This window comes from Puntigrus tetrazona, chromosome 15, assembly GCF_018831695.1.
Source record: "Puntigrus tetrazona isolate hp1 chromosome 15, ASM1883169v1, whole genome shotgun sequence".
NCBI classification, from domain to species: Eukaryota; Metazoa; Chordata; class Actinopteri; order Cypriniformes; family Cyprinidae; genus Puntigrus; species Puntigrus tetrazona.
In genome coordinates, this window is record NC_056713.1 from 12,661,183 (window position 1) to 12,680,253 (window position 19,071).

Below are 19,071 nucleotides of genomic sequence, written 5' to 3' on the forward strand. Positions count from 1 at the left end.
CCGACCCTGCAAATGTCCTCATACAAGGGAACGTCGTCGTGCACGTTTGCTTTTCTGCGTAAAGACCTCATTTATACTGTTATTTTTTGTATCGTTTTTGTTTGATACAATTTTTTGTACCATTTCCTGATTATTATTACGGTGCTGTAAATGCATTCATATACAGTTAAACCGAAAATGAATGCATTTTGGATATTTTTAATAGTGCAATACACTTAGGCCCTAAACTAGGCCATAGTTCAATTAGTGCATTTAAGTATTTTTTATAAAGACGCCTCAAAAGCATTGCTCGTGTTCGTCTAATGACAAAACAAAGGCACCTACATGTTTTAAGATCATTCAGTGCAAATTTCCTTCAGTTGAAACTGCTCAAATTCACATTCACATGTGTCTAGGACTAGGTTAAAGGCCTGTCTGTGAAACAGTGCCTTAATACAATGACCACAAATTATTCAGACACATTGATCTGACACGGTTTCTTCAATCGCTAGTGTGACCTTTTTACACCACAGACTGGCCAAAATTCACCATTGTTTGGTAATTAGTTGGCCTAAATGGGCGTTATCTAACTGTGTACTTAAATTTAACACCTCACAGCCATTTGTGAGACAGCCTAACAGAAGTATGGCATTATCAAGATGAATTTGTATTGACAGACAACTATATTTTTACCATTTTCTAAACAACAGCGAATGAACTGTGAAAAATGTAGGTGAATAAATAAATATCTTTATATAAATATATTGACATATAATGTATTAAATGTACTTTTTTTTTTTTTTTGTACATTTCCACAGACCCTGTTGTGGCCTCCTGGAGGTCCCTGGACCCCAGCATGAAACCCCCTGCTTGAAGAAATCACATTTTGACATCTAGGGCACTAAGTCAAGTGTCTGCAACCTAACCCTGTAGACTTCAAAGCAGGCGCCGGCGCATATTTTCTGACTTACATAATCGCGATCATATAAAGCAGAATTTTAGTAAATAATTTTGCGTTTGAAGAACTGCGCCAGAGCGGTTTGGTGCAGCACTCCAACGGCTCACAACAGTTTAATAAACACATTATTTCTATGAAGACTATGTAAGCGTAGAAACGCATTACGGACAGTGCGTGATTTGTATTGGAAAATGTAATTTAAACACCTCCATGACATAAGTGCAACAAATATGTCCTCGAAGCTGCACGTATTTCAGTTTTACATGATCATATAGCGCCACCTGACGGTCTCGTGCTGCACTGCAGTCCGGTCTGGAACTAAACTAAAAAAGGTAGATGTGTGTTCTCAGTATGACAAAAGCCACTGAATGAGATTTCAAAAACTTTTATTCCTTATCAAATACTATTAAATCATTTGTTAGAGTCACATTGCGTCAACGTCAGGACATTTACAAGATTTTTGCAGTCAAGTTCTTACCATCTAGAAAGACGTATGTTTATTAGAACGTATACATTCTTCCTTTCCAGGCCTGATTTTCCTGGAGTTTGGGAACACTTTGATTAAACACAAACATATCCATTAAAAGCTGTTCTGTATACAAGTCTGAATAACTCGACAAGGATTATTATTATTATTATTAAGACAACATATGACTTACAATCCAAACACAGCAAAACATTATTTATCGTTCTGCTCGTAATTCGATACCCAAAAGCGAAATACATTCAATATTTTACAATATGTTTCCATACGCACAAATGCTTCAACTCTGTTTTTTACACAAAAGAGCTTACAAAGCAACTAGCCAGTCTTTAAAAACCAGCAGGTATCCTTCCATTCTCAGAGACACAGAAGGATGTTGTTGAGATGGGCCGAGAGGTCAGCGCACCGTTTTGTGAGTTTCCAAATGGAAGGTCCCTTTCCAGGACGCCAGCTTCCGCGCAGGAAGCTCCCACAAGCTGATGACACCTTTATGCTTCTCTGCGCGGTCAGTGATGGGAATCTGCACACCCCTGTATTTACCAGTTGGTGTAGTGTTTTAGTATCCATAGATGTCATTGTCCACCCATCCGGCCTCCGCCGCCGAGGAGCTCCGGCAGGTCTCGTAGATGTCATTGGTGACAAAACCGCACTGCGCGGGGCGGCTCGGGACGTTCTCGTAGTCCTCGAACTGACCGCTCGTGGACGTCACAATGAATGTTCTGTTGATTTCGGAGCTCATGTACTCCAGGTGAGCTCCAGACCGGTTGAATTTGTCTGTGTGTTTATAATCGTTCTGACTGTTTGGAGACGCCGGACGCACCCACTGTCCCGGCACGGCATAGATTTCATTCTGTTCTTTTCTCCTGCAAAGACGAGATCCGAGAGAGTATCACATGGCAGGCTGACAGACAAATAGTTCATAATGAATAAGCAACTAAGAAAAACGCACCTCCTCGACATGACTCTGAAGCAGAACACCCCCGACACCACCAGTATCAACAGCAGCATTACAGGCAGAGTGGCGAGGAGGATGTAGTAAATATTAGCATCGTCTGAAACCGAAACTAAGACAAAGTCCATAATGTTGTTCATCCAGCCCATATTCAATTGACCATTCTTTCTAAAAAAAATAAATACCTGTTGACTCTGAGAGTTCGGTTTTTATCCTGTCATTGTCCACTGTAATAGACGGCTGCTTCGGCACCAGACTCAGGTCATCCCTACCTAAAAGCAAGAATCAATGATGAATGATTAATAAGCATTTATGGTGTTTGGCCTTGATGATTGGCCTGTTATGAGTTTTGAACTTGACTACTGTCAGCAAAAGTGTAATTCATTTTCCGCCACTAGAGGTCATCATAAGCATTATTAGTCTTTTTAAACTAATAAATTGCACCCAAAAATTATTATCTGTCCCACATAAACCTATATAATTTTCTTCCTTACTTGGAGCCCCTAAGAATTTATGCAAAACATTTTTCCGTGTAATTAAAATGAACGGGAGACTAAATGATTTGGTCACACTTTATTTGAAGGTGTTTTTGTTACGGTGTAACTATATATGATAAGAACTGGGTAATATTAATTAACTACATGTACTTACTATATTGTTTGGGTAATGATAAGGGTTTGACGCAGGGTAATTATGCATAATCTGTTGTTATTATAATAGTACAGGTACATATGCATTTTATTTGGAAATCAACGTCTAGAGTCTAGATGAAAACTGGAGAGGCACTATATATAAATATTCTAATATTTTGAGATACTGGATGTTGACTTTTATGAGCTGTGAGCTCTAATCATCAAAATTAAAACAAAAAAACTTTTTTTGCTTTACATGTAATGAATCTAAAAAAATTTTTTGGGCTATTGGAAAAAAGCTATAAATAAATTACTCCTACTGTGACCATCATCTTTTAGTATTTATTTATATACTATTATATTATGTATCAGTATTCTTAAGCAGTTTTTTTATTTTATGCTTTTGTCTACAGATTATTATAATATAATATTAATATAATAAAGGTTTTTTCAACCTTTAGCTTTGCATTAGTTTTATTCTTAGTAATTTTAGTACTTATTTATCTAATTTCAAAGAGGCACATTTCTCTTTTTTTTATATTTTCATCTAATATCGATATTATTTTAATCTTTATTTCAATTGCTGAAAAAGATTTTAAATAGTATTAGTTAATGATAAATAGCACTCGTGAATAATAAAACAAGTTATGTGGGCTACAATTGTGTTTAATCTGTAATACTATAAAAATACTAATATCTCACAATAATTCATCTCATATTAATATACTTTATATATTAATAAGCAAAACAGAAGATCATTAGAACTATTATTGTGTCAGGGGAAAAAAAGTGTCAAATTCACTCGATGAAGCTTAAGCATGTGTTTACCTGTGAGTGTGGTGATATTTCCTGCTGGAGTGGGGACAGGATGCTTCTCTAAACACATACAGGAGGCGGCACAGTTTACATTTAAAGTACTCTTACATAATATGTTTACACTAAGGATACTTGTCTCAGATTTGTTGCCTATTAAATATCTAAATGTGACAGCTGAGATTAACATAAGCAAAAGCCTACCGTCCAAATACTTGCAGATGAAATTATTCTTGGAATTGCAGTTGTAGTCAGCCCACTTGAACAGGTTGTGATCCTTCTGTCCAGCAGAAGATGAGGGCCTGTAGAATAACGCCACACACTGATCAAGGCCACACGAGGGCTCTGTCACCAGCCAGTTCCTGGAAACACAACACACTCGTATCACATTTACTATTTTGCTTTTAGTAAAAAAAAAAAACGGTCAGGTTCATGAATCAGAAGACCTGCTATTATTATTATATTGTAGTATTACTTTTATTTTCAATTAGCTTTTATTTTTACACTGTCAATTTTCATTTTAGTTTCGGTTTTAGTAATTATGTTGTGATATACACATATTAATGATAAACATTCACATTTTGATATTTAGTTTTTTTTTACTAAAAGAACAGATCCCTAAAAATGAAAAATCTCTCATTATTAACGCACCATCATGATTCAGATTGATTAATATAACTCTTTATTAAGAGAATAATTTTTTATTTTTTTTTAATTGCTTATATTTTTTCATTTTAAGTGATTAAGTAACTTTTGTCATTTTTGTAAAAGCATTTCTATATTTTATTTTATTCCAGTATAATTTCAGTTGTTAAAAACTATTTTTGGTTAGTATGACATTCAACAACAGCAACAACGCTGGTACGCAGACTACTTTGATGAACTGTTTGTGGCTTTTTTTGTGAAAAAAAGTCATCACAGGAATGACTCGAGGATGAGGAAACGAAAGAACTTGAATTCAATCAGTTGTCAGAATATTTCAGGAAGCCATCGCTGTGAACATCCTACCTGAACGTAGCCCGACTGTAATCCAACCAGTAATACTGCGATGAACAGTCTGCATTATACCGTGGGTTTCTCCGTAGCCCTATCCAGAAGTGTCCATCAGAAGCCCTGAGGTTCTGAACAAATTTCTCCACCAGATGCTGCTCGTTCTCAGTCTCAATGCTGAGCAGCTCTCCACCGTCCTCCCAGCATTTCTGCCTGGCTGCCTCGAAGCTCGCCCTGAGCCTGATGTCCTGGAAGCTTATCTTATAGCAGGGCTTCTCTGTCCCTCTCCGGCATATCCTGTGATCTGCAAACCACATCACCAAAAAAAAAAACCAAACAGCGTTGAACCTAAAGTGCTATTATGGAAATATCGCAAGAACCGTTATAGGAAAGTTGGCTCGGGGAGATATAAGAGCAAACAGAGGAAGAAACCAGGAGAACTTCCACAAACTGTCAGGCGGAAAATGCTCTCAAGCAAAGTCATGTGTGCGACAGCCATCAGCCATATCCTCCCTGACTAAAAAAAAACAGCTGTGACCCAAATATAAAACCCCAAAACTGTACATAAACACACCACTGTACATAAACACAGCTCCCTTGTTAAACGTTTGTTGCGTTACCGGATTAAATATGGTTCTTTACTAGTAAAAAAAAAAAACTGCTGTGTTATTAGGTGTGTTTTAGAGGCATGCACAATCCAACGGAGCAAAGATCAACATCACCGCGCACGAACCGACATTTTACACAAAAAAGCAGAGACTCACCACCGAAAGCGCTTGACGCGCCGCAGGGATGGAAACAAACTGCCAAAACAGTTCCGATCAGTTTCACGAACTCCATCTCTACATAGTTTCAGTGGGTGTGCGATTGCCACGACACGACCGTTTCCAGATCCTAGCGAAACGTCCCGCTGTCAGACGAAACAAACGAAGGCAAGTTTTCTCCCCGGCTCCAGAAAAGCGTCTCCGAGTGAAAGCGCCTGCTAGCACTAACTGCTGTAGCTGCTCTTTGCTCTCCCACTCATTACGTCTGAATTTTAAAAGTGTCCCGAAACACTTTTTTTTCCTACAGTGTATGCTTGTGTGCTCGCTCGCTATGCTGAATAAACATACAAATCATTGGTAAATTAGTTAACAAATCTATAAAATATTATATAAATGCATTTATGTAGGACATTTTTATTTATTTATTTATTTATTTATTTATTTATTTATTTATTTATTTATTTATTTTTTACACACAGTCTATAACTTTGGAAAGCAGTGGGCGATTTTCATTTAAAGTAATAATTCACCCGGAATTAGAAATTTGCTGATAGTTTACTCACCCGTCAGGCCATCCAAAATGTAGATGAGTTGGTTTCTTTATTGTGGGTTTATGGAGCCTCTGCAGTGAATGGGTGCCGTCAGAATCAGAGTTCAAACAGCTGATGAAAACCTCACAAGTAATCCACATGGCCAATTAATGCCTTGTGAAGTGAAAAGCTGCATGTACATTAAAAAAAAAAAAACATTTAAAAAATAATTTATTTTAAGTTCTTAATCTATAATAACGCTTAGAGAAAGCTCTTTCATCCTACCACCTTTACATGTACCTACCACTGCTTTTTCTGTGCATATTTGTCTCCTGATTTGGACAAGGAGAAAGCAATGATGAGAACTTGTTGTATAGCTAGAAGCACGGGGTTTTGCTTTGAAAAAGGCTTAGCGATGGATGTTCATTACAAACAAGCAGCTTTTCACTTCACAAGATATTAATGCATGGACTTCAGTTGCGTGTATTACTTGTGAATTATTGTAATGTTTTGTTTGGACTCTCGTTTTGACGGCACCCATTCACTGTAGAGGTAATGTCATGCAAAACTTCTCCAATCTGTTTAGATGACGAAACAAACTCATCTTAGACAGCTTGAGAGTTGTCTCTGTTTTTTTAACTACTCTTTTAATTGTGAAACTGTTGTTTTATTTGTGTTTTGCAGAACTCTGACTTTTATATGTTAAATATATACCGCAGGATATAAGTGAAAAGTAATAATGTGCATCATCTTTTAGGGATATTTTGAGCTTTTCCTCTATCACTAACACATTACTATACACATCAATCACTGCGTAATCACTGTGGTTTACAGTTCATATAAAATCTGTTCAGAGACATGTAGTGCGGAGGGACCCATTTTGTTTGGCTCACTAGCGAACTGGCAGAGGAAATAAGATGACTTTTTATGTGGTTGACTGGTCTGTGGAAGTCAAAAGGAGCTCAGTCACTCCTGTTGACCCTGCCAGCTCACAGCCAGACACACACCATCCTCAGGAATAGGAAGCCAGTCAGGAAAGGAAGCACACAGTTTTTCAACAGCCTGTTTCCTCTTCATCTTTGTGGTTTGTTTTTTTGTCCTTTTTTATTTCCAGACACTTTCCCCCATGACCCTAAAAAGAAAATAAATTCATTAAAAGGACCGGGAAATACGAGGCTTGAAAACTTTTCTGGTGTTCGTGGCAGCTACAAGAGGCCTCGGTTACAACATGGGTTACGTTCTTGGAAGAGGCGACCCCCTACTGTGTAACAGTGTAATCATATATGCAGTGAAATCTTTCTAGGGTATTATGAACAGATCCTGCAGATGTCATGAGGTTTTGGAGAAATAAGGGTGAGGCCATCAGGCCAGTGGCACTGCATGTGTAGTTTGTTTGTGCTGATCTCTGGCAGGCTGCCCGGACTCATTGCCCCTCCTCGCTGAATGCAGTCTGTCATGTCCCTTTTATTAGACGCGAGTCACTTCTTTTGAGAATCACTTCTGAACGCACGCTTGACGTTTGTATTGAAACTTTTGGGATAACGGCACAATTGCAAGGATTTTTTCATTGTTCTATTTACATCCTTGCATGTATGCATTTACATTTAGCTACACTGTTCTATTAACAGCTTTTACATTGAGTATGACTTACATTTCGTGCCATTTAAAGGCACAGTTCACCCCAAAATGTGTATTCTGTCATTCAGTAAAAAAGATTAAACGTTATGTGATAAATTTGGTTGAAATCCGAGAGCTTTCTGACTGCATAACACAACTGCCATGTTTAAGGCCTAGAGAGGTAGTAAGGACATTGATAAAATAATCAATAATCAGTGATTCAACCATAATTTGACAAAGCTACGAGAATACTCTTTTGTATGCAAAGAAAGTAATGTAAAAAACCCCAAAACAAAACGACAAAATCAAAAATATAGGATGCATCAAGAGAAAAACAAAAAAACGGCTTGAACATACGCATGGTTTTTTATCTATTTATTAATTTTTTAAATTTATTAATCTTTTTTTTATTAATTGTTTTAGTGAATGATTAAAAGACTCACGCATGTTATACAAAGATATTAGAGAAATAGAAAGTATACTAGTTTTAATGGACAAATTGAATCAGGGATTCGTGCAACAGTAAAAAGTTGTTTGACCATTCAAGTTCAGGGACTGGAACTAGTTGTTGCGTATACCTGAATACAAAAATGACTATCCTGAGAGAATGCCTTCTTGCCATTTTCTAGGTTGCGCTTACTTGACGTAATCTACAGTAACAACAATTTGTTTAGGCATGTTCAGTTTGTGTCACCTTGTGTGGTTGCTGCTGCATGCATATTTATTGCACCATGCATATAGAATGGATATTAAAGTTTATCTCACCAAATGCAATGAATTTTCTATAACCTGGATGCAGGAAAGTAGTTATTGCAGCGGCGAGATATGAGTACTGCTTAACAGGCCTACAGACGCAGTCTTGTAATTACCGAGAGAGGAGTTTGAAAAGAAAGCAGATCCACTGCCACTGCTTTCAGTGACATCCCCTGTGAGGGAAACAGTGCGTTTATAGTACATTGATTTGTTCTTTGCTGCCTTACCTGAATAAGGTCAATCAATATTAGGCTGTATTTGAATGTGTTTGGTATTAATGTAGACAAAATAAATGACAATCATCATTATTATTATGAGGTATTTACGTGGCTAACAATGTCACTGCTAATTTGCTGGTAAGCAAATGTTTCTATGTTTTTTTTGAGCCAGCAGATGGTAGTGTTGTACTAGTACTATTATTGCATTACCACTTTTTGTTGTGAAGATGCTCAGCCGTTCCTGATCTTTATTCAGATGTCAGATACTCTAAAGTCGTAAAAGTTGTCATCCTTTCAAAAGCTTTTCTCTGGCTTTTTTTTTTCCCCAGTAGTAAAATTTGCAAGCATTGTATTATATAGATTTCTTACATAGCTTTACACCACCATCCATCATAAAGGAGTCATAAATCATGAATTGACAACAGACAACACTCTGTTCTTCTTTGCAATGTGTGAATTCCCAGTATATCTTTTTACAGAAATGAAGAGGAATCTTAAATTAATTTGATATCCACTATTTTTCATCCACGAAATGTGATTAAATTACGATGTAGTGCTATTGTGCTGGCACACGAGATACGGGACGAAACGACAAATTTGTCTGCTCCATTCTCTTTATGTTTTTCTTTCTGTTATCTTGTTACTGTGTTTTCGGTCTGGCTAAAATATTGATCCTGCAGTTACAGGATGAGTCTGAAGGTGAAGTTGTCTTAAATTGTTCATAGGGATGTTGCCCTATAAATTGATGATTTATGGCTTATAAATGACAAACCACAGTGAGGATCCTGTCAATTGTGTCCTTTTCTGACAGCAGGTTGTTTGACTTTGATTCTCACACGTCACGCTATGTATTTTACAACCTCTCCACATCAGATTTAGTGATCTCTGCGGTCAGATGAATTAGACTAATCTGAGAATAAGTTTGAAGAACACAGAGATCTACGGTTAGTTGCTTTCGCTGCTTTCCAGTCGACAAGAACAGAAAACCATCGAGGTGTGACGCATCCAAGCATAATATGTGAAATATGTTCTCACACACCGAGGGGCTTTTTGGCACAGACAAGTGTATGCGCTTCATTCAAAGTTCTTCGTCAGATATCACTAGCACTCAGTCAAAACTAACCTTTTAGCCTTTAGCAGGGGTGTCTTGATCTAGCAGCTCTCAGAACACAATAGATGATGCTTGCATGCGAGCCAGACGGACAAAGGCTATTTTTGGTGCTGTGTCTTTCATACCTTGTGGCACATTATCACATTTCGTGTATTCATAACGTTCTATTCCCAGGAGATGATGCAACATTTTGTGTTTCAAATGATTTAAACACAATAGACCCTTAATTTGCGTTCTAAGGCTTTGACATTTAATACTATTACAGAAAGAAAATACGTTCTGAATCGGACAGTAATAGACTGAAGAAGATTCTGGACTGGTTTTACTGCTGGTTAACACAGACAACAAAGTTTTAAGTTTCAGTCAAACCTGCATTAACTCATACAAGTAAACATTACTCAAAATAAAAAAAATAACCAACAGGATAGTTTATTTCAGTGAGCAGATTTAATCATTAATTTATAGGTGTCTATAGTTTCCAGCTTCAACATAATGAATCCTAAAACAGATTCATGCACAAAAAAATTTTTAATAAATAAAAGCAGTGGTAAAAATACTTTTGTTTGTTAAATGATATTGATATAAGCCTATTAACATATGTCTTTTACATGTTTGTAATAATCACAGCTTTGTCAGTTTTCATTTATTTGTCTGAAAATCAGAACTGCTGTCTTTTTGATGTGCATCAAATTTAAGGACTTTCATTGTTAACCAGAATGATTTTTATAATGTGGGATGGAACTAAATGGTAATTTAGGAGGAGGGATGAAACACTCCCTGCACCTGAATTATGCCTGGGGACCAAAGCTATATAAGAAACATCTCATCACCTTTCTCAAATAGTGTCCTTTCCCTTGCCTGAGAGCTAAACAGGTATGGTGTACTGTTTCTTTACAATGATATCTACTGCTTTTTTCTCTTAAAATGTTGAAAAATAACACAATACATTTAAAGTAATTACTTCAGGTTGTAATATTGGATGAGTTGAATTTTCAATAGGTGATTTTTGGTCTATAGCAGGAATGATGCTGTGGCTCATCTTCTGTGCACTGGCTCTCGTCCCGAAGCCGGTTCACTCAACCTATAACTGCTCTGCGGTGTTTAACAGGGTTCCAGGTGAGACTCTGACATCTGACATCTTCCAGATGTGAGACAGTCTTCTATTCTCTGCAATTTCCTCGACACTAACACCTCTCTTTGGTTAGACAACAGTGACCTGACGGTAGACTGCGGCACCAACATGATCACTCTGGAGGTAAACCTGTGCACCGCTGACTGGGCAGGCTTTGACCCCTACGGCCTGGCCCTGAATGGGGAGCGCAATAACGCCCAGTGCATGGGCACCATTGATACCACCGTCAACCCACCTGTCATCCGCTATCATCTGCCGGTCAACCACAGCCAGGACAACCCATGTAGACAGTCTCTGCAGGTAGGAAGAAACAGTTGAATGTTTATATCACACAGCTGTGGTGTGGCAGGATTTTAAAAACACAAAAAAATATGACTAAGGTCATTAAAATGTGCAAGGTAAATAAAAAGTGTAAAAAATGTAAAAAGAGATTTATCTTTTTGCCTGGTTTATTTTAAATGCTGTAAAAAAAAGCTATAAAAAGTTGCATGCACAACAATAAAAACAGTAAAACTAGTTAGGAAATGTTTAATATATGTGTGCATTTTTAGCTGTTTGTATACCGTTTTATTTTTATTTTATCATAATGAAATGATATATTTTAATTATAAAAATATTATAAGTACAAAATGTACTGTAAAAAAAAAATAGTTACAAGTAATTCCTAAAAAATGTAAAACAGTACCATAATTTTACACGTGTTTCTCTTTGAACTTTTATAGATTGTGGACGAGGTGCCCAGCTCCTCTGGTCCATTCAACATGTTCTCCAGCATTCAGTCTGTCATTATCACAGGATATATTGATACGCCTAGCTCCTCAGAGGGCGTCATCAGTTACTCCACAGACCTTTACTACCACTTCTCTTGCCGTTACCCGCTGGAATATCTCATCAACAACACCCAGATTGTAGCGTGAGTATTCAGACATTCACTGCATACCTCACCAATAGCAGCATGACAGCAAAAAGCCTGACTTGATTAATATTCTTCATGCAGGTCATCAGTGTCAGTGGCCACTAAAGACAACAATGGTTCTTTTATTGACACTCTCAGCATGGGAGTCTTCAATGTAAGTGGGGATTAGTCTTAAGTTCTTCACTCTGAATTGCAAATGTGCCATTTTAAAAGTTATTATTCGTGTATCAGAGCACCGATTTTAATAGCCCATTGGTGATTCCTCCAACTGGATTAGAGCTGCGCTCTAAAGTCTACGTTGAAGTCAAAGCTGCCAATTTCACTGGAAAGTAAGAACACAGCAGTTTCCTCTTGGAGTTGCATTGAGTTAAAGGTTTTATTGTGAAATGAAATACAATTTTTCTGCCTCCTTTCAGCTTTTATCTTTTGCTGGACCACTGTTTCGCAACCCCGTCACCATATAATCAAACCAGCAACAAACAGCACAGCTTTTTCACAGGGTGAGAATCTATTGCTCATATTGCTAAATGTGACTCTTAGTTGTTGATGTGTATGCTATTACATCAATATTACATCAATGCTTCTCTGTTGTGTCATCACAGATGTGTGGTAGAGAACCGGACGACGGTGCTTTATAATGGCCGCTCCAAATTTTCCAGATTTTCGTTTGAAGCCTTCCGCTTCGTGGAGCACCGTAATCAAGAAATGTCTACCATATACCTGCACTGCATACTGAGACTCTGCGAACCGAATAAGTGCCAGGAACTTCTTGGTGTAGGAGTCTTTTGAATAGAATGTATGGATTGGAATACTACTGCTGAAAATGCCCTCCAATTATCCTTTTATTTATTTTACTCGTACAGTCTTGCAACGCCAACAGAACACGAAGGAGAAGGGCCCTGGAACCTTATGGGTCACCAGCTAAAGATTCTGCCACAGTGTCCGTGGGTCCTCTGTACACCGCAGCTTTGAGTAAGTCAGCCACAATCACACATGAATACAGAACGAGAGCAGCCTGAGACCCAGCTTATTGTCAGACATGCTGAATTCCAAATGAGAGCGATTTTGAGATGACTTACTACTTTCTTTTTGTCGTTCTGTAGAGGATGATGTTCCCTCCGCGTTGGCCTCTGGTATGAGATTCTTTTTGAAACCTCACTTCAGTCAATATATTGCCTAGTTCATTCATACGAAATGGCATTAGAATACAAAAAAAAAATGAATAAGATTTGCATACATACTATTTATAAAATGCATAGTATAGTAATATTTTATTTAAACTATCTATATACCATTTCAATCATCATTTTGCATAGATCATTTTAATTTCAGTCTAAATAACATTAGTCTGAATATAAACACTTGTCATAGATGTACCATATTGATTCAGGACAAAATAGATTAGTAGTACCTGCTTATTACATACATTTTGTAAACTTTGAAAACAAAAAGTTACCGACCGCAGCTTTAAAGATAAATAGACAGCGCAGTGCCATATATTGACAGTAACTGTTTGTTTGTCTTGTGAATCAGGAGGCAGTGAGCCATTAAACAGGGACAATATGAACTTGGCTGGCGTGGTGGTGGGGGTCATTTTTGCCACCGGCGGTGCAGTGTTGCTGGTTATGGCCGGATGGTTTGTACTGAAGAGGTTTTGCTGGGCCGGCGCTCTGCCTCGGGCTTTCCACTAAGAAATCCATCAACTTGCCATCTGTTTTGCGTTGAATGAAGCTTAATTTGATATGCGATAAGACGTCTGATCACATCACAGCATCTGCACGAACCGCTTTGCATAATGCCTATTTAGCATATTTTAATCGATTTAGACAGCAGTGTGTAGTCTAGTCGTCCTGCGCTTGGAAGAGAGCTCAAATGCTTAATTCTGTCATGTAAATGCAAATACTGCTATTGACATAGTTTGATGTGTTTTATATGTATAGCTGAATTATACTGTAAGAGGTGTGTAGGCACAGCTGAATTATTGAGAGGAACAAACTGTGGATGAAATATTATTGTAATATTTTGATTACACAATGCTTCTTCTACACATTAGCTCAGAGGTTTACAAACGTCAGGACCCTGATCGAAAAGACCCTCTTCTTGAAATATAAAGGCAGCTATATTTTATCATGTATAAAGAACCATTTATAGTGTGTGAGAAATATCAAGTTTGTTCATGTTGTTTTCTAAATTAAATAATTGGCTTTTGGTTTGACTGTATCATAAGGAAACTAAATTTTAAAATAATATCTGGAGTTTCCTACTCACTGTTAGAGATGAATTTAGTATTTAAAAAAAATATATATTTGTAATTATATTAAGATTGATTTGTAGAGCTTTTATGCTTTTTTGTATTAAAATAATTGCATTTGATAAACAAGTTAACTTTAATAGCCCTGCAAAATATTCCCAAATTTTCTTTTATAGATTTAAGTAGTTCAGAACAGTTTTCTTTGTGTGTAATTTTTCACATTGTCTACAGACCCCAGTTTGAAAACCCCTGTATTAGCCAATGACTTGCTGCTTCCTGTAATCGAATATTTCACAATTGTTTAGAAGGGATTTATTTAGAAATAACTTTCATTCACATGCTGTAATCGAGGCAATAATCAATGGACAACATAAATTAAGTTCACATATGTACAAATTGAACAGTTTATTTACATGTTTATGAAACATAATCCACACATTGCACAAAATATCTTCAGTAAAAGGAAGAAAGCTTTTCTGTCTTTCACTGGATTTCGTTGTATTTTATAAAGGTTCTTTCTGAAAACTGTACAAAACAACAATATTGTTCTACAAAAAAAGTTACAGGTCTCAATATACAATCTGAAAATAAGAGCTGTTATTTACAGTACATTTCTGACTGGACTGGAGGTGTGTCGTTTAATTTAGAGTGTGTACGATGTCTTGTAATAGGGCTGTGAGTCTGGTTGAGAAATCTTCCTGTATGGACTCTATGTTTGTCTGATGGAAGCCAGCTGACTCACCATGGCCCTGGTTTTCTTGTAGAGCGATCATCTGTTGGTCTAAGTTAGAAATAAACTGTTGATTACGAGCTGAGGAATTCTGGCAGAACTGATCAACTTTTGAATTCATCACATCCCTTGGAGGCTGAGCCGAGGCGAGATGGCCTGCCAAAGCTATCTTGAGTGCCGCCACCTTGCCTTGTACCTCTAAACTGAAGGTACACACTTCCTGTCCCAGCCTGGCAGTGACTTCCTCCCAAAGCTCTTTTCCGCTGCTGTCTCGTTCTTCCTCTACGGCCTCAAATGCTTTGGTTTTAAAGTCCTCAAAGGCTGCTGTCCTTTTCTGGTGGCTTTCATCCAGAGCTAGCGTGATCCTCTGCACTGCCTCCTGGTAGAGTGTGGCTTCCTCTGGGTTCAGGTCCTGGAGGTTCATATTGAGTTTCTCGCAGAGTTCCTGAGTGTTGGACTGGAGAGCCGTCTGGAGCTGCCTAGTGAAGGGAGCGAGGAACTCCTTGATATTGGCCATGGTGTGTTTTGGGTGGCTGGGGTAAGGAGATAACCTCTCCCTCAGCTCAGCAAGCTCCTGCTTCAGACGAACCCTCAGGCGCTCAGACTCCATGCTCAACTTTCGTCTCAGTTCGGCTGCCATGGGGTTGTAAGAGTCTTCTGAGTAAAGGTCACTGCTCACCACATGGTTCTTCCACATACCACTGCAAAACAGGATCAGGGATCAATGATTTGGCCAAAGACTAGAGTGTAGACTAGAATTTCCATGTTAAAGAAAAGAAATACTAAAACTACAAAAAGTACCTCGTGCCAAGTATTTCAAAATGTACTTCTTTTTTTTCTTGTTAGTTTATATGTTGTACAATTTTCAAGACATTTAAAAGAAGTTTCAAATTTAAAATGTCAAGTGGCATAACCAAGTAAAATTCAATAACATTTTCCATACATTGTGAAAACATTTAAGTGTGCATTTTATATATAAATACAAGATATTTGTTAATAAATATCTAAACTTTTTTGGTGGGTTGCACTACATGACATTACAAAGGTTTTTCAAATATTATTAAGCAGTTTTGGTAAGATGCTTTTTTCCAAGAAACATTGCAATATTATGCCAAACTACATAATAGGTTTTCTATTAAAGGGCTGAATTATTTTCATTATGATTTGATAACAGCTGTATTGTTCTGATATTTTGACTTCATGTCCATCAAAAAATATCTATATATTCAAGACACTGCATGTATGAATTGTTTTTTTTAAATAAATAAAATAAAGTAAATGAGCATCACTACTATGAACTTACTTTGACTCTTTGGCGAAAATGTTCTTGTCAGTAGCCTGATTGTCTTTCTGTAAACTCCATGCTTCTCGACTGATCTCGTCATTGACTGGAAATGCTAAAATGGACGATGGTTGCATTAGATCGATGTAAAATAACAATAATAAAAATACCCATTTTAAAAGGAATTAACTCAAAGAGGCAACAAACCTGTTGAGGTAGCAAAGACCACAGCCAAGGTAACAAACTGCAGATTCATATTTAATTACTGAAGGTTATTCTAGAAAAAAACCAAAACCAGAAATAAGACATAAGTATGTAGATCCATTTATTTGAAAGTTATTGACTGACAATATTTTAATGACAATGACAATTTAAACATCAATGAATTTGTCTATTTAAGTGAACATTTGGCCCTTACCTGTTGATGAGAAAATGAGAATTTCTTCTCAGGGTCCACATTTAAAGCAGTCCCTTATCAGAAGTTGTCCCGCTCTTCATCTGTGTCAATACATACCACGTGGAGGGTCAGTTTGATAACGATAGGCGCAAGGAACCTAAAGGTATTTTGCCGATTGGCCTCTTCAAAGCTGCTCCCTTCCAACAACACAGATTCAGAGTAGCCCCAGTGATGTCACATCAAGGCCAATATTGACGCAATTCCAAGTCAGGCGAGGTCAATGCTATTGGAATATGTTTACTACTAACCAGAGGTGTTTGATAAGCTCTTACTTTGTGAACAGGCTTGAGTTCTGTTTAATTCAAATGTGTGTATTAACATTACAATATGTATTACATACACGATACTCTGCCCCAGGACTTATGTTGGCTGTGAACTGAACTGCATGACATTTGGCTTAGTTTTATCAGTCTTACTTGGCTATTTTGACACAAAATAAATTACAGAGAATGAACCAGGACTGTGCTTGCTGCATTATCTCTGGCTCTGTGAACAAAGGTGCTGTTTGTTTGTAGTTCACTGAATTGCTCCTTTTAGGTTTGCTTTGCCATAGCTAGTGATATACCAAGCCAATCATGGATTACTTTGGACATTTGATTATTCCACTTTAGATCCACTTTCTGGCAGTTGTATAAGCGAGCGTTAGACAAGAACAAATAGTGCACAGGGAATTTCATCATATAAATGCTATAGTTTCAGATACCAAACATTCTGTTTTGTCAAGGCCGGTGTGTTGTGCAAATATAAAGCACTACATCATTGTAATTTGCTTCATTCCCATCGTGTCCTTGCTATGAGCAATTGTGATGCATTTTTACCTTTTCCTAATTTAAATATTATTGTTGTATCAATTTTATTTTACATTTATTTTATAATTTTATTTAAAATATCTTAGCCTTATCTGAAAAAAGGCTGTGAAGTTATATATAGGCTATCTTATCACTGACCCAAAAAGGAACGGAAACCAAACAGACCTCATACAATTCAGCAGAACTGGATCTATCTCGCTGCATTCATTCACAAATTAAGTAACCTTTGTCCTAGGAAAGACAAGTTGACAATAAAAATTATCTTTGAAGAGTTTGTTTCAGTAAATTTACTCAATTCAATCCTGTTCTTCTTAATATTATTGCAGTGCTGTTTTGTTCTGTGTTACAAGGTTTCCTGTTACCAAAGTCTTTTTCTTTACTGAGAATGCAATGCCCTTTGAAAGAACTGCTTAGACTAGTTTAACTAAAATTTAACTAATTTGTTTTCTTAAAGACTGGTCATAACATAACAAAAGGTAGATTGGCCCAATTTGAGTGAGAAAAGTAAGACTGATTGCTTCTTGGCTAACTGCTAGTTGGTTAAACTAGCTTAAAGCGGTTCACCCAAAAATTTACATTTTGTCATTACTCACCCTCATGTCGTTCCAAACCCTTGAGACCTCCATTCATCATGGGAACAAAAATAAAGATATGTTTGAAGGGTCGGAGACCTCAGAGAATCTATCAGAATATCTTAATTTGTGTTCCCAAGATGAATAGAGCTCTTAGAACAACATGAAGATGAGTAATTATTGACAATTTTTTTGGGGAGGAACTATCCCTTTATTCATTTGTTCAGTATTAACCAGTAAGATCTGTTTTAGGACAATACTGTATTTTACTCATGACTACGCACACAGTTGTTATCCGGGAACTCTCCATGTTTAGAAATGCGGCAATGAGTTAAACTTGCAATAAATTTTGCAACAGGTTGTTTTGTAGGAACGAATGGGTAACAGTCAAAACTGTAACTAGACTTTTTATACTAATCATGTTTCCCATTATGTTTTTATCCATAACCATTTTACAGCTGCAACACGAAAGCTACCCAGTCATTTCAGTTCATTCTTACGTAGGGATAAAAGTGTGTGAAATGTGAAACTATATTACATAATTGAAGTCACCATTAGGTCATAGTCCATAGTTCAGAGTCCAAGTTCATTGATTTTGAAGAAGTTTACCATAAAATTATGAGGTCATTATGCAGTAAGCATAGGTGTTTAACTGGTGTATGGATAAATGCTTTTGACTTTTAACTTCAAATTTTATGACCGGTTTACATTATCAATACCAGATATGATTTCCTTGCACAGTTCAAAGACTGTAACAATTTTTGTTTATATAAGCATTTTGTGTTAATTCAAGCTTGCTTACACTGAAATAGAGCTCTGCAGATTCTGCAGATTCAACTTTAACCCAGATATCGCAATCGGTTTACTAGGTTGACCATGGCCTTCTCGCCTGCTGGGTGTGCATCAAACAAATGAAGCCAAGGGATGTGAAAAACAAGGTTTGTTGTTTCAGCGCCCCATTGCTTGTTTGAATACAGAGTGCCTGGAATGTTCTCCTCTCCTGCCAAAGCATTTAAGAAAATGCACACTAGTAGAAATTTTCTGATAGGACTTTGCACTTTTACTTATAAAACTGCAACTTGTGACTGATTTAATGTTTTTCAGATGTGCTGAAAGACATT

At 37.0% G+C, this 19,071-nt stretch overlaps 3 protein-coding genes across 5 annotated transcripts; 1 reads left to right on the plus strand and 2 right to left on the minus strand.

The window, feature by feature from the left end:
• Positions 1-1,306: 1,306 nt before the first annotated feature.
• On the minus strand, positions 1,307-5,803 carry laynb (layilin b). Of its 2 annotated transcripts, none has more exons than XM_043259430.1 (7): positions 5,573-5,803; positions 4,827-5,112; positions 4,023-4,180; positions 3,834-3,881; positions 2,559-2,645; positions 2,371-2,473; positions 1,307-2,284 (listed from the first exon to the last, which is right to left on the minus strand). In XM_043259430.1, exons 1-7 carry the CDS (start codon positions 5,646-5,648, stop codon positions 1,978-1,980), a joined length of 1,065 nt encoding a protein of 354 aa, XP_043115365.1. In that variant the 5' UTR covers positions 5,649-5,803; the 3' UTR covers positions 1,307-1,977. The 2 variants fall into 2 exon arrangements, with proteins under 2 accessions (XP_043115365.1, XP_043115364.1); XM_043259429.1 differs by having other exon boundaries at positions 2,371-2,485.
• Positions 5,804-6,048: 245 nt separating this feature from the next.
• On the plus strand, positions 6,049-14,340 carry LOC122359172 (zona pellucida-like domain-containing protein 1). Of its 2 annotated transcripts, XM_043259428.1 has the most exons (11): positions 6,049-10,674; positions 10,819-10,917; positions 11,007-11,233; positions 11,656-11,846; positions 11,931-12,003; positions 12,081-12,178; positions 12,266-12,349; positions 12,452-12,623; positions 12,713-12,821; positions 12,953-12,982; positions 13,383-14,340. In XM_043259428.1, the coding sequence occupies exons 2-11, from the start codon at positions 10,824-10,826 to the stop codon at positions 13,538-13,540; spliced, it is 1,236 nt and encodes a 411-aa protein (XP_043115363.1). In that variant the 5' UTR covers positions 6,049-10,674; positions 10,819-10,823; the 3' UTR covers positions 13,541-14,340. The 2 variants fall into 2 exon arrangements, with proteins under 2 accessions (XP_043115363.1, XP_043115362.1); XM_043259427.1 differs by having other exon boundaries at positions 6,049-10,917.
• A 135-nt stretch (positions 14,341-14,475) lies between these two features.
• On the minus strand, positions 14,476-16,651 carry zgc:162608 (uncharacterized protein LOC100037332 homolog). Its single transcript, XM_043259431.1, has 4 exons — positions 16,531-16,651; positions 16,320-16,389; positions 16,134-16,227; positions 14,476-15,531 (listed from the first exon to the last, which is right to left on the minus strand). Exons 2-4 carry the CDS (start codon positions 16,366-16,368, stop codon positions 14,739-14,741), a joined length of 936 nt encoding a protein of 311 aa, XP_043115366.1. The 5' UTR covers positions 16,369-16,389; positions 16,531-16,651; the 3' UTR covers positions 14,476-14,738.
• Between the last annotated feature and the right edge of the window lie 2,420 nt (positions 16,652-19,071).

Excerpts from the sequence above, each read along its gene's own strand:
- zgc:162608 (XM_043259431.1), bottom strand. The coding sequence starts at position 16,368 with ATGAATCTGCAGTTTGTTACCTTGGCTGTGGTCTTTGCTACCTCAACA. Across the intron at positions 16,228-16,319 it reads GGTCTTTGCTACCTCAACAG|CATTTCCAGTCAATGACGAG; the intron begins GTTTGTTGCCTC and ends CGTCCATTTTAG. Across the intron at positions 15,532-16,133 it reads ATTTTCGCCAAAGAGTCAAA|TGGTATGTGGAAGAACCATG; the intron begins GTAAGTTCATAG and ends CCTGTTTTGCAG.
- laynb (XM_043259429.1), bottom strand. The coding sequence starts at position 5,648 with ATGGAGTTCGTGAAACTGATCGGAACTGTTTTGGCAGTTTGTTTCCAT. Across the intron at positions 4,181-4,826 it reads TACAGTCGGGCTACGTTCAG|GAACTGGCTGGTGACAGAGC; the intron begins GTAGGATGTTCA and ends TTGTGTTTCCAG. Across the intron at positions 2,486-2,558 it reads CGAACTCTCAGAGTCAACAG|TTTCGGTTTCAGACGATGCT; the intron begins GTATTTATTTTT and ends ACTTTGTCTTAG.
- LOC122359172 (XM_043259427.1), top strand. The coding sequence starts at position 10,824 with ATGATGCTGTGGCTCATCTTCTGTGCACTGGCTCTCGTCCCGAAGCCG. Across the intron at positions 10,918-11,006 it reads GGTGTTTAACAGGGTTCCAG|ACAACAGTGACCTGACGGTA; the intron begins GTGAGACTCTGA and ends CTCTTTGGTTAG. Across the intron at positions 12,350-12,451 it reads CAGCACAGCTTTTTCACAGG|ATGTGTGGTAGAGAACCGGA; the intron begins GTGAGAATCTAT and ends GTGTCATCACAG.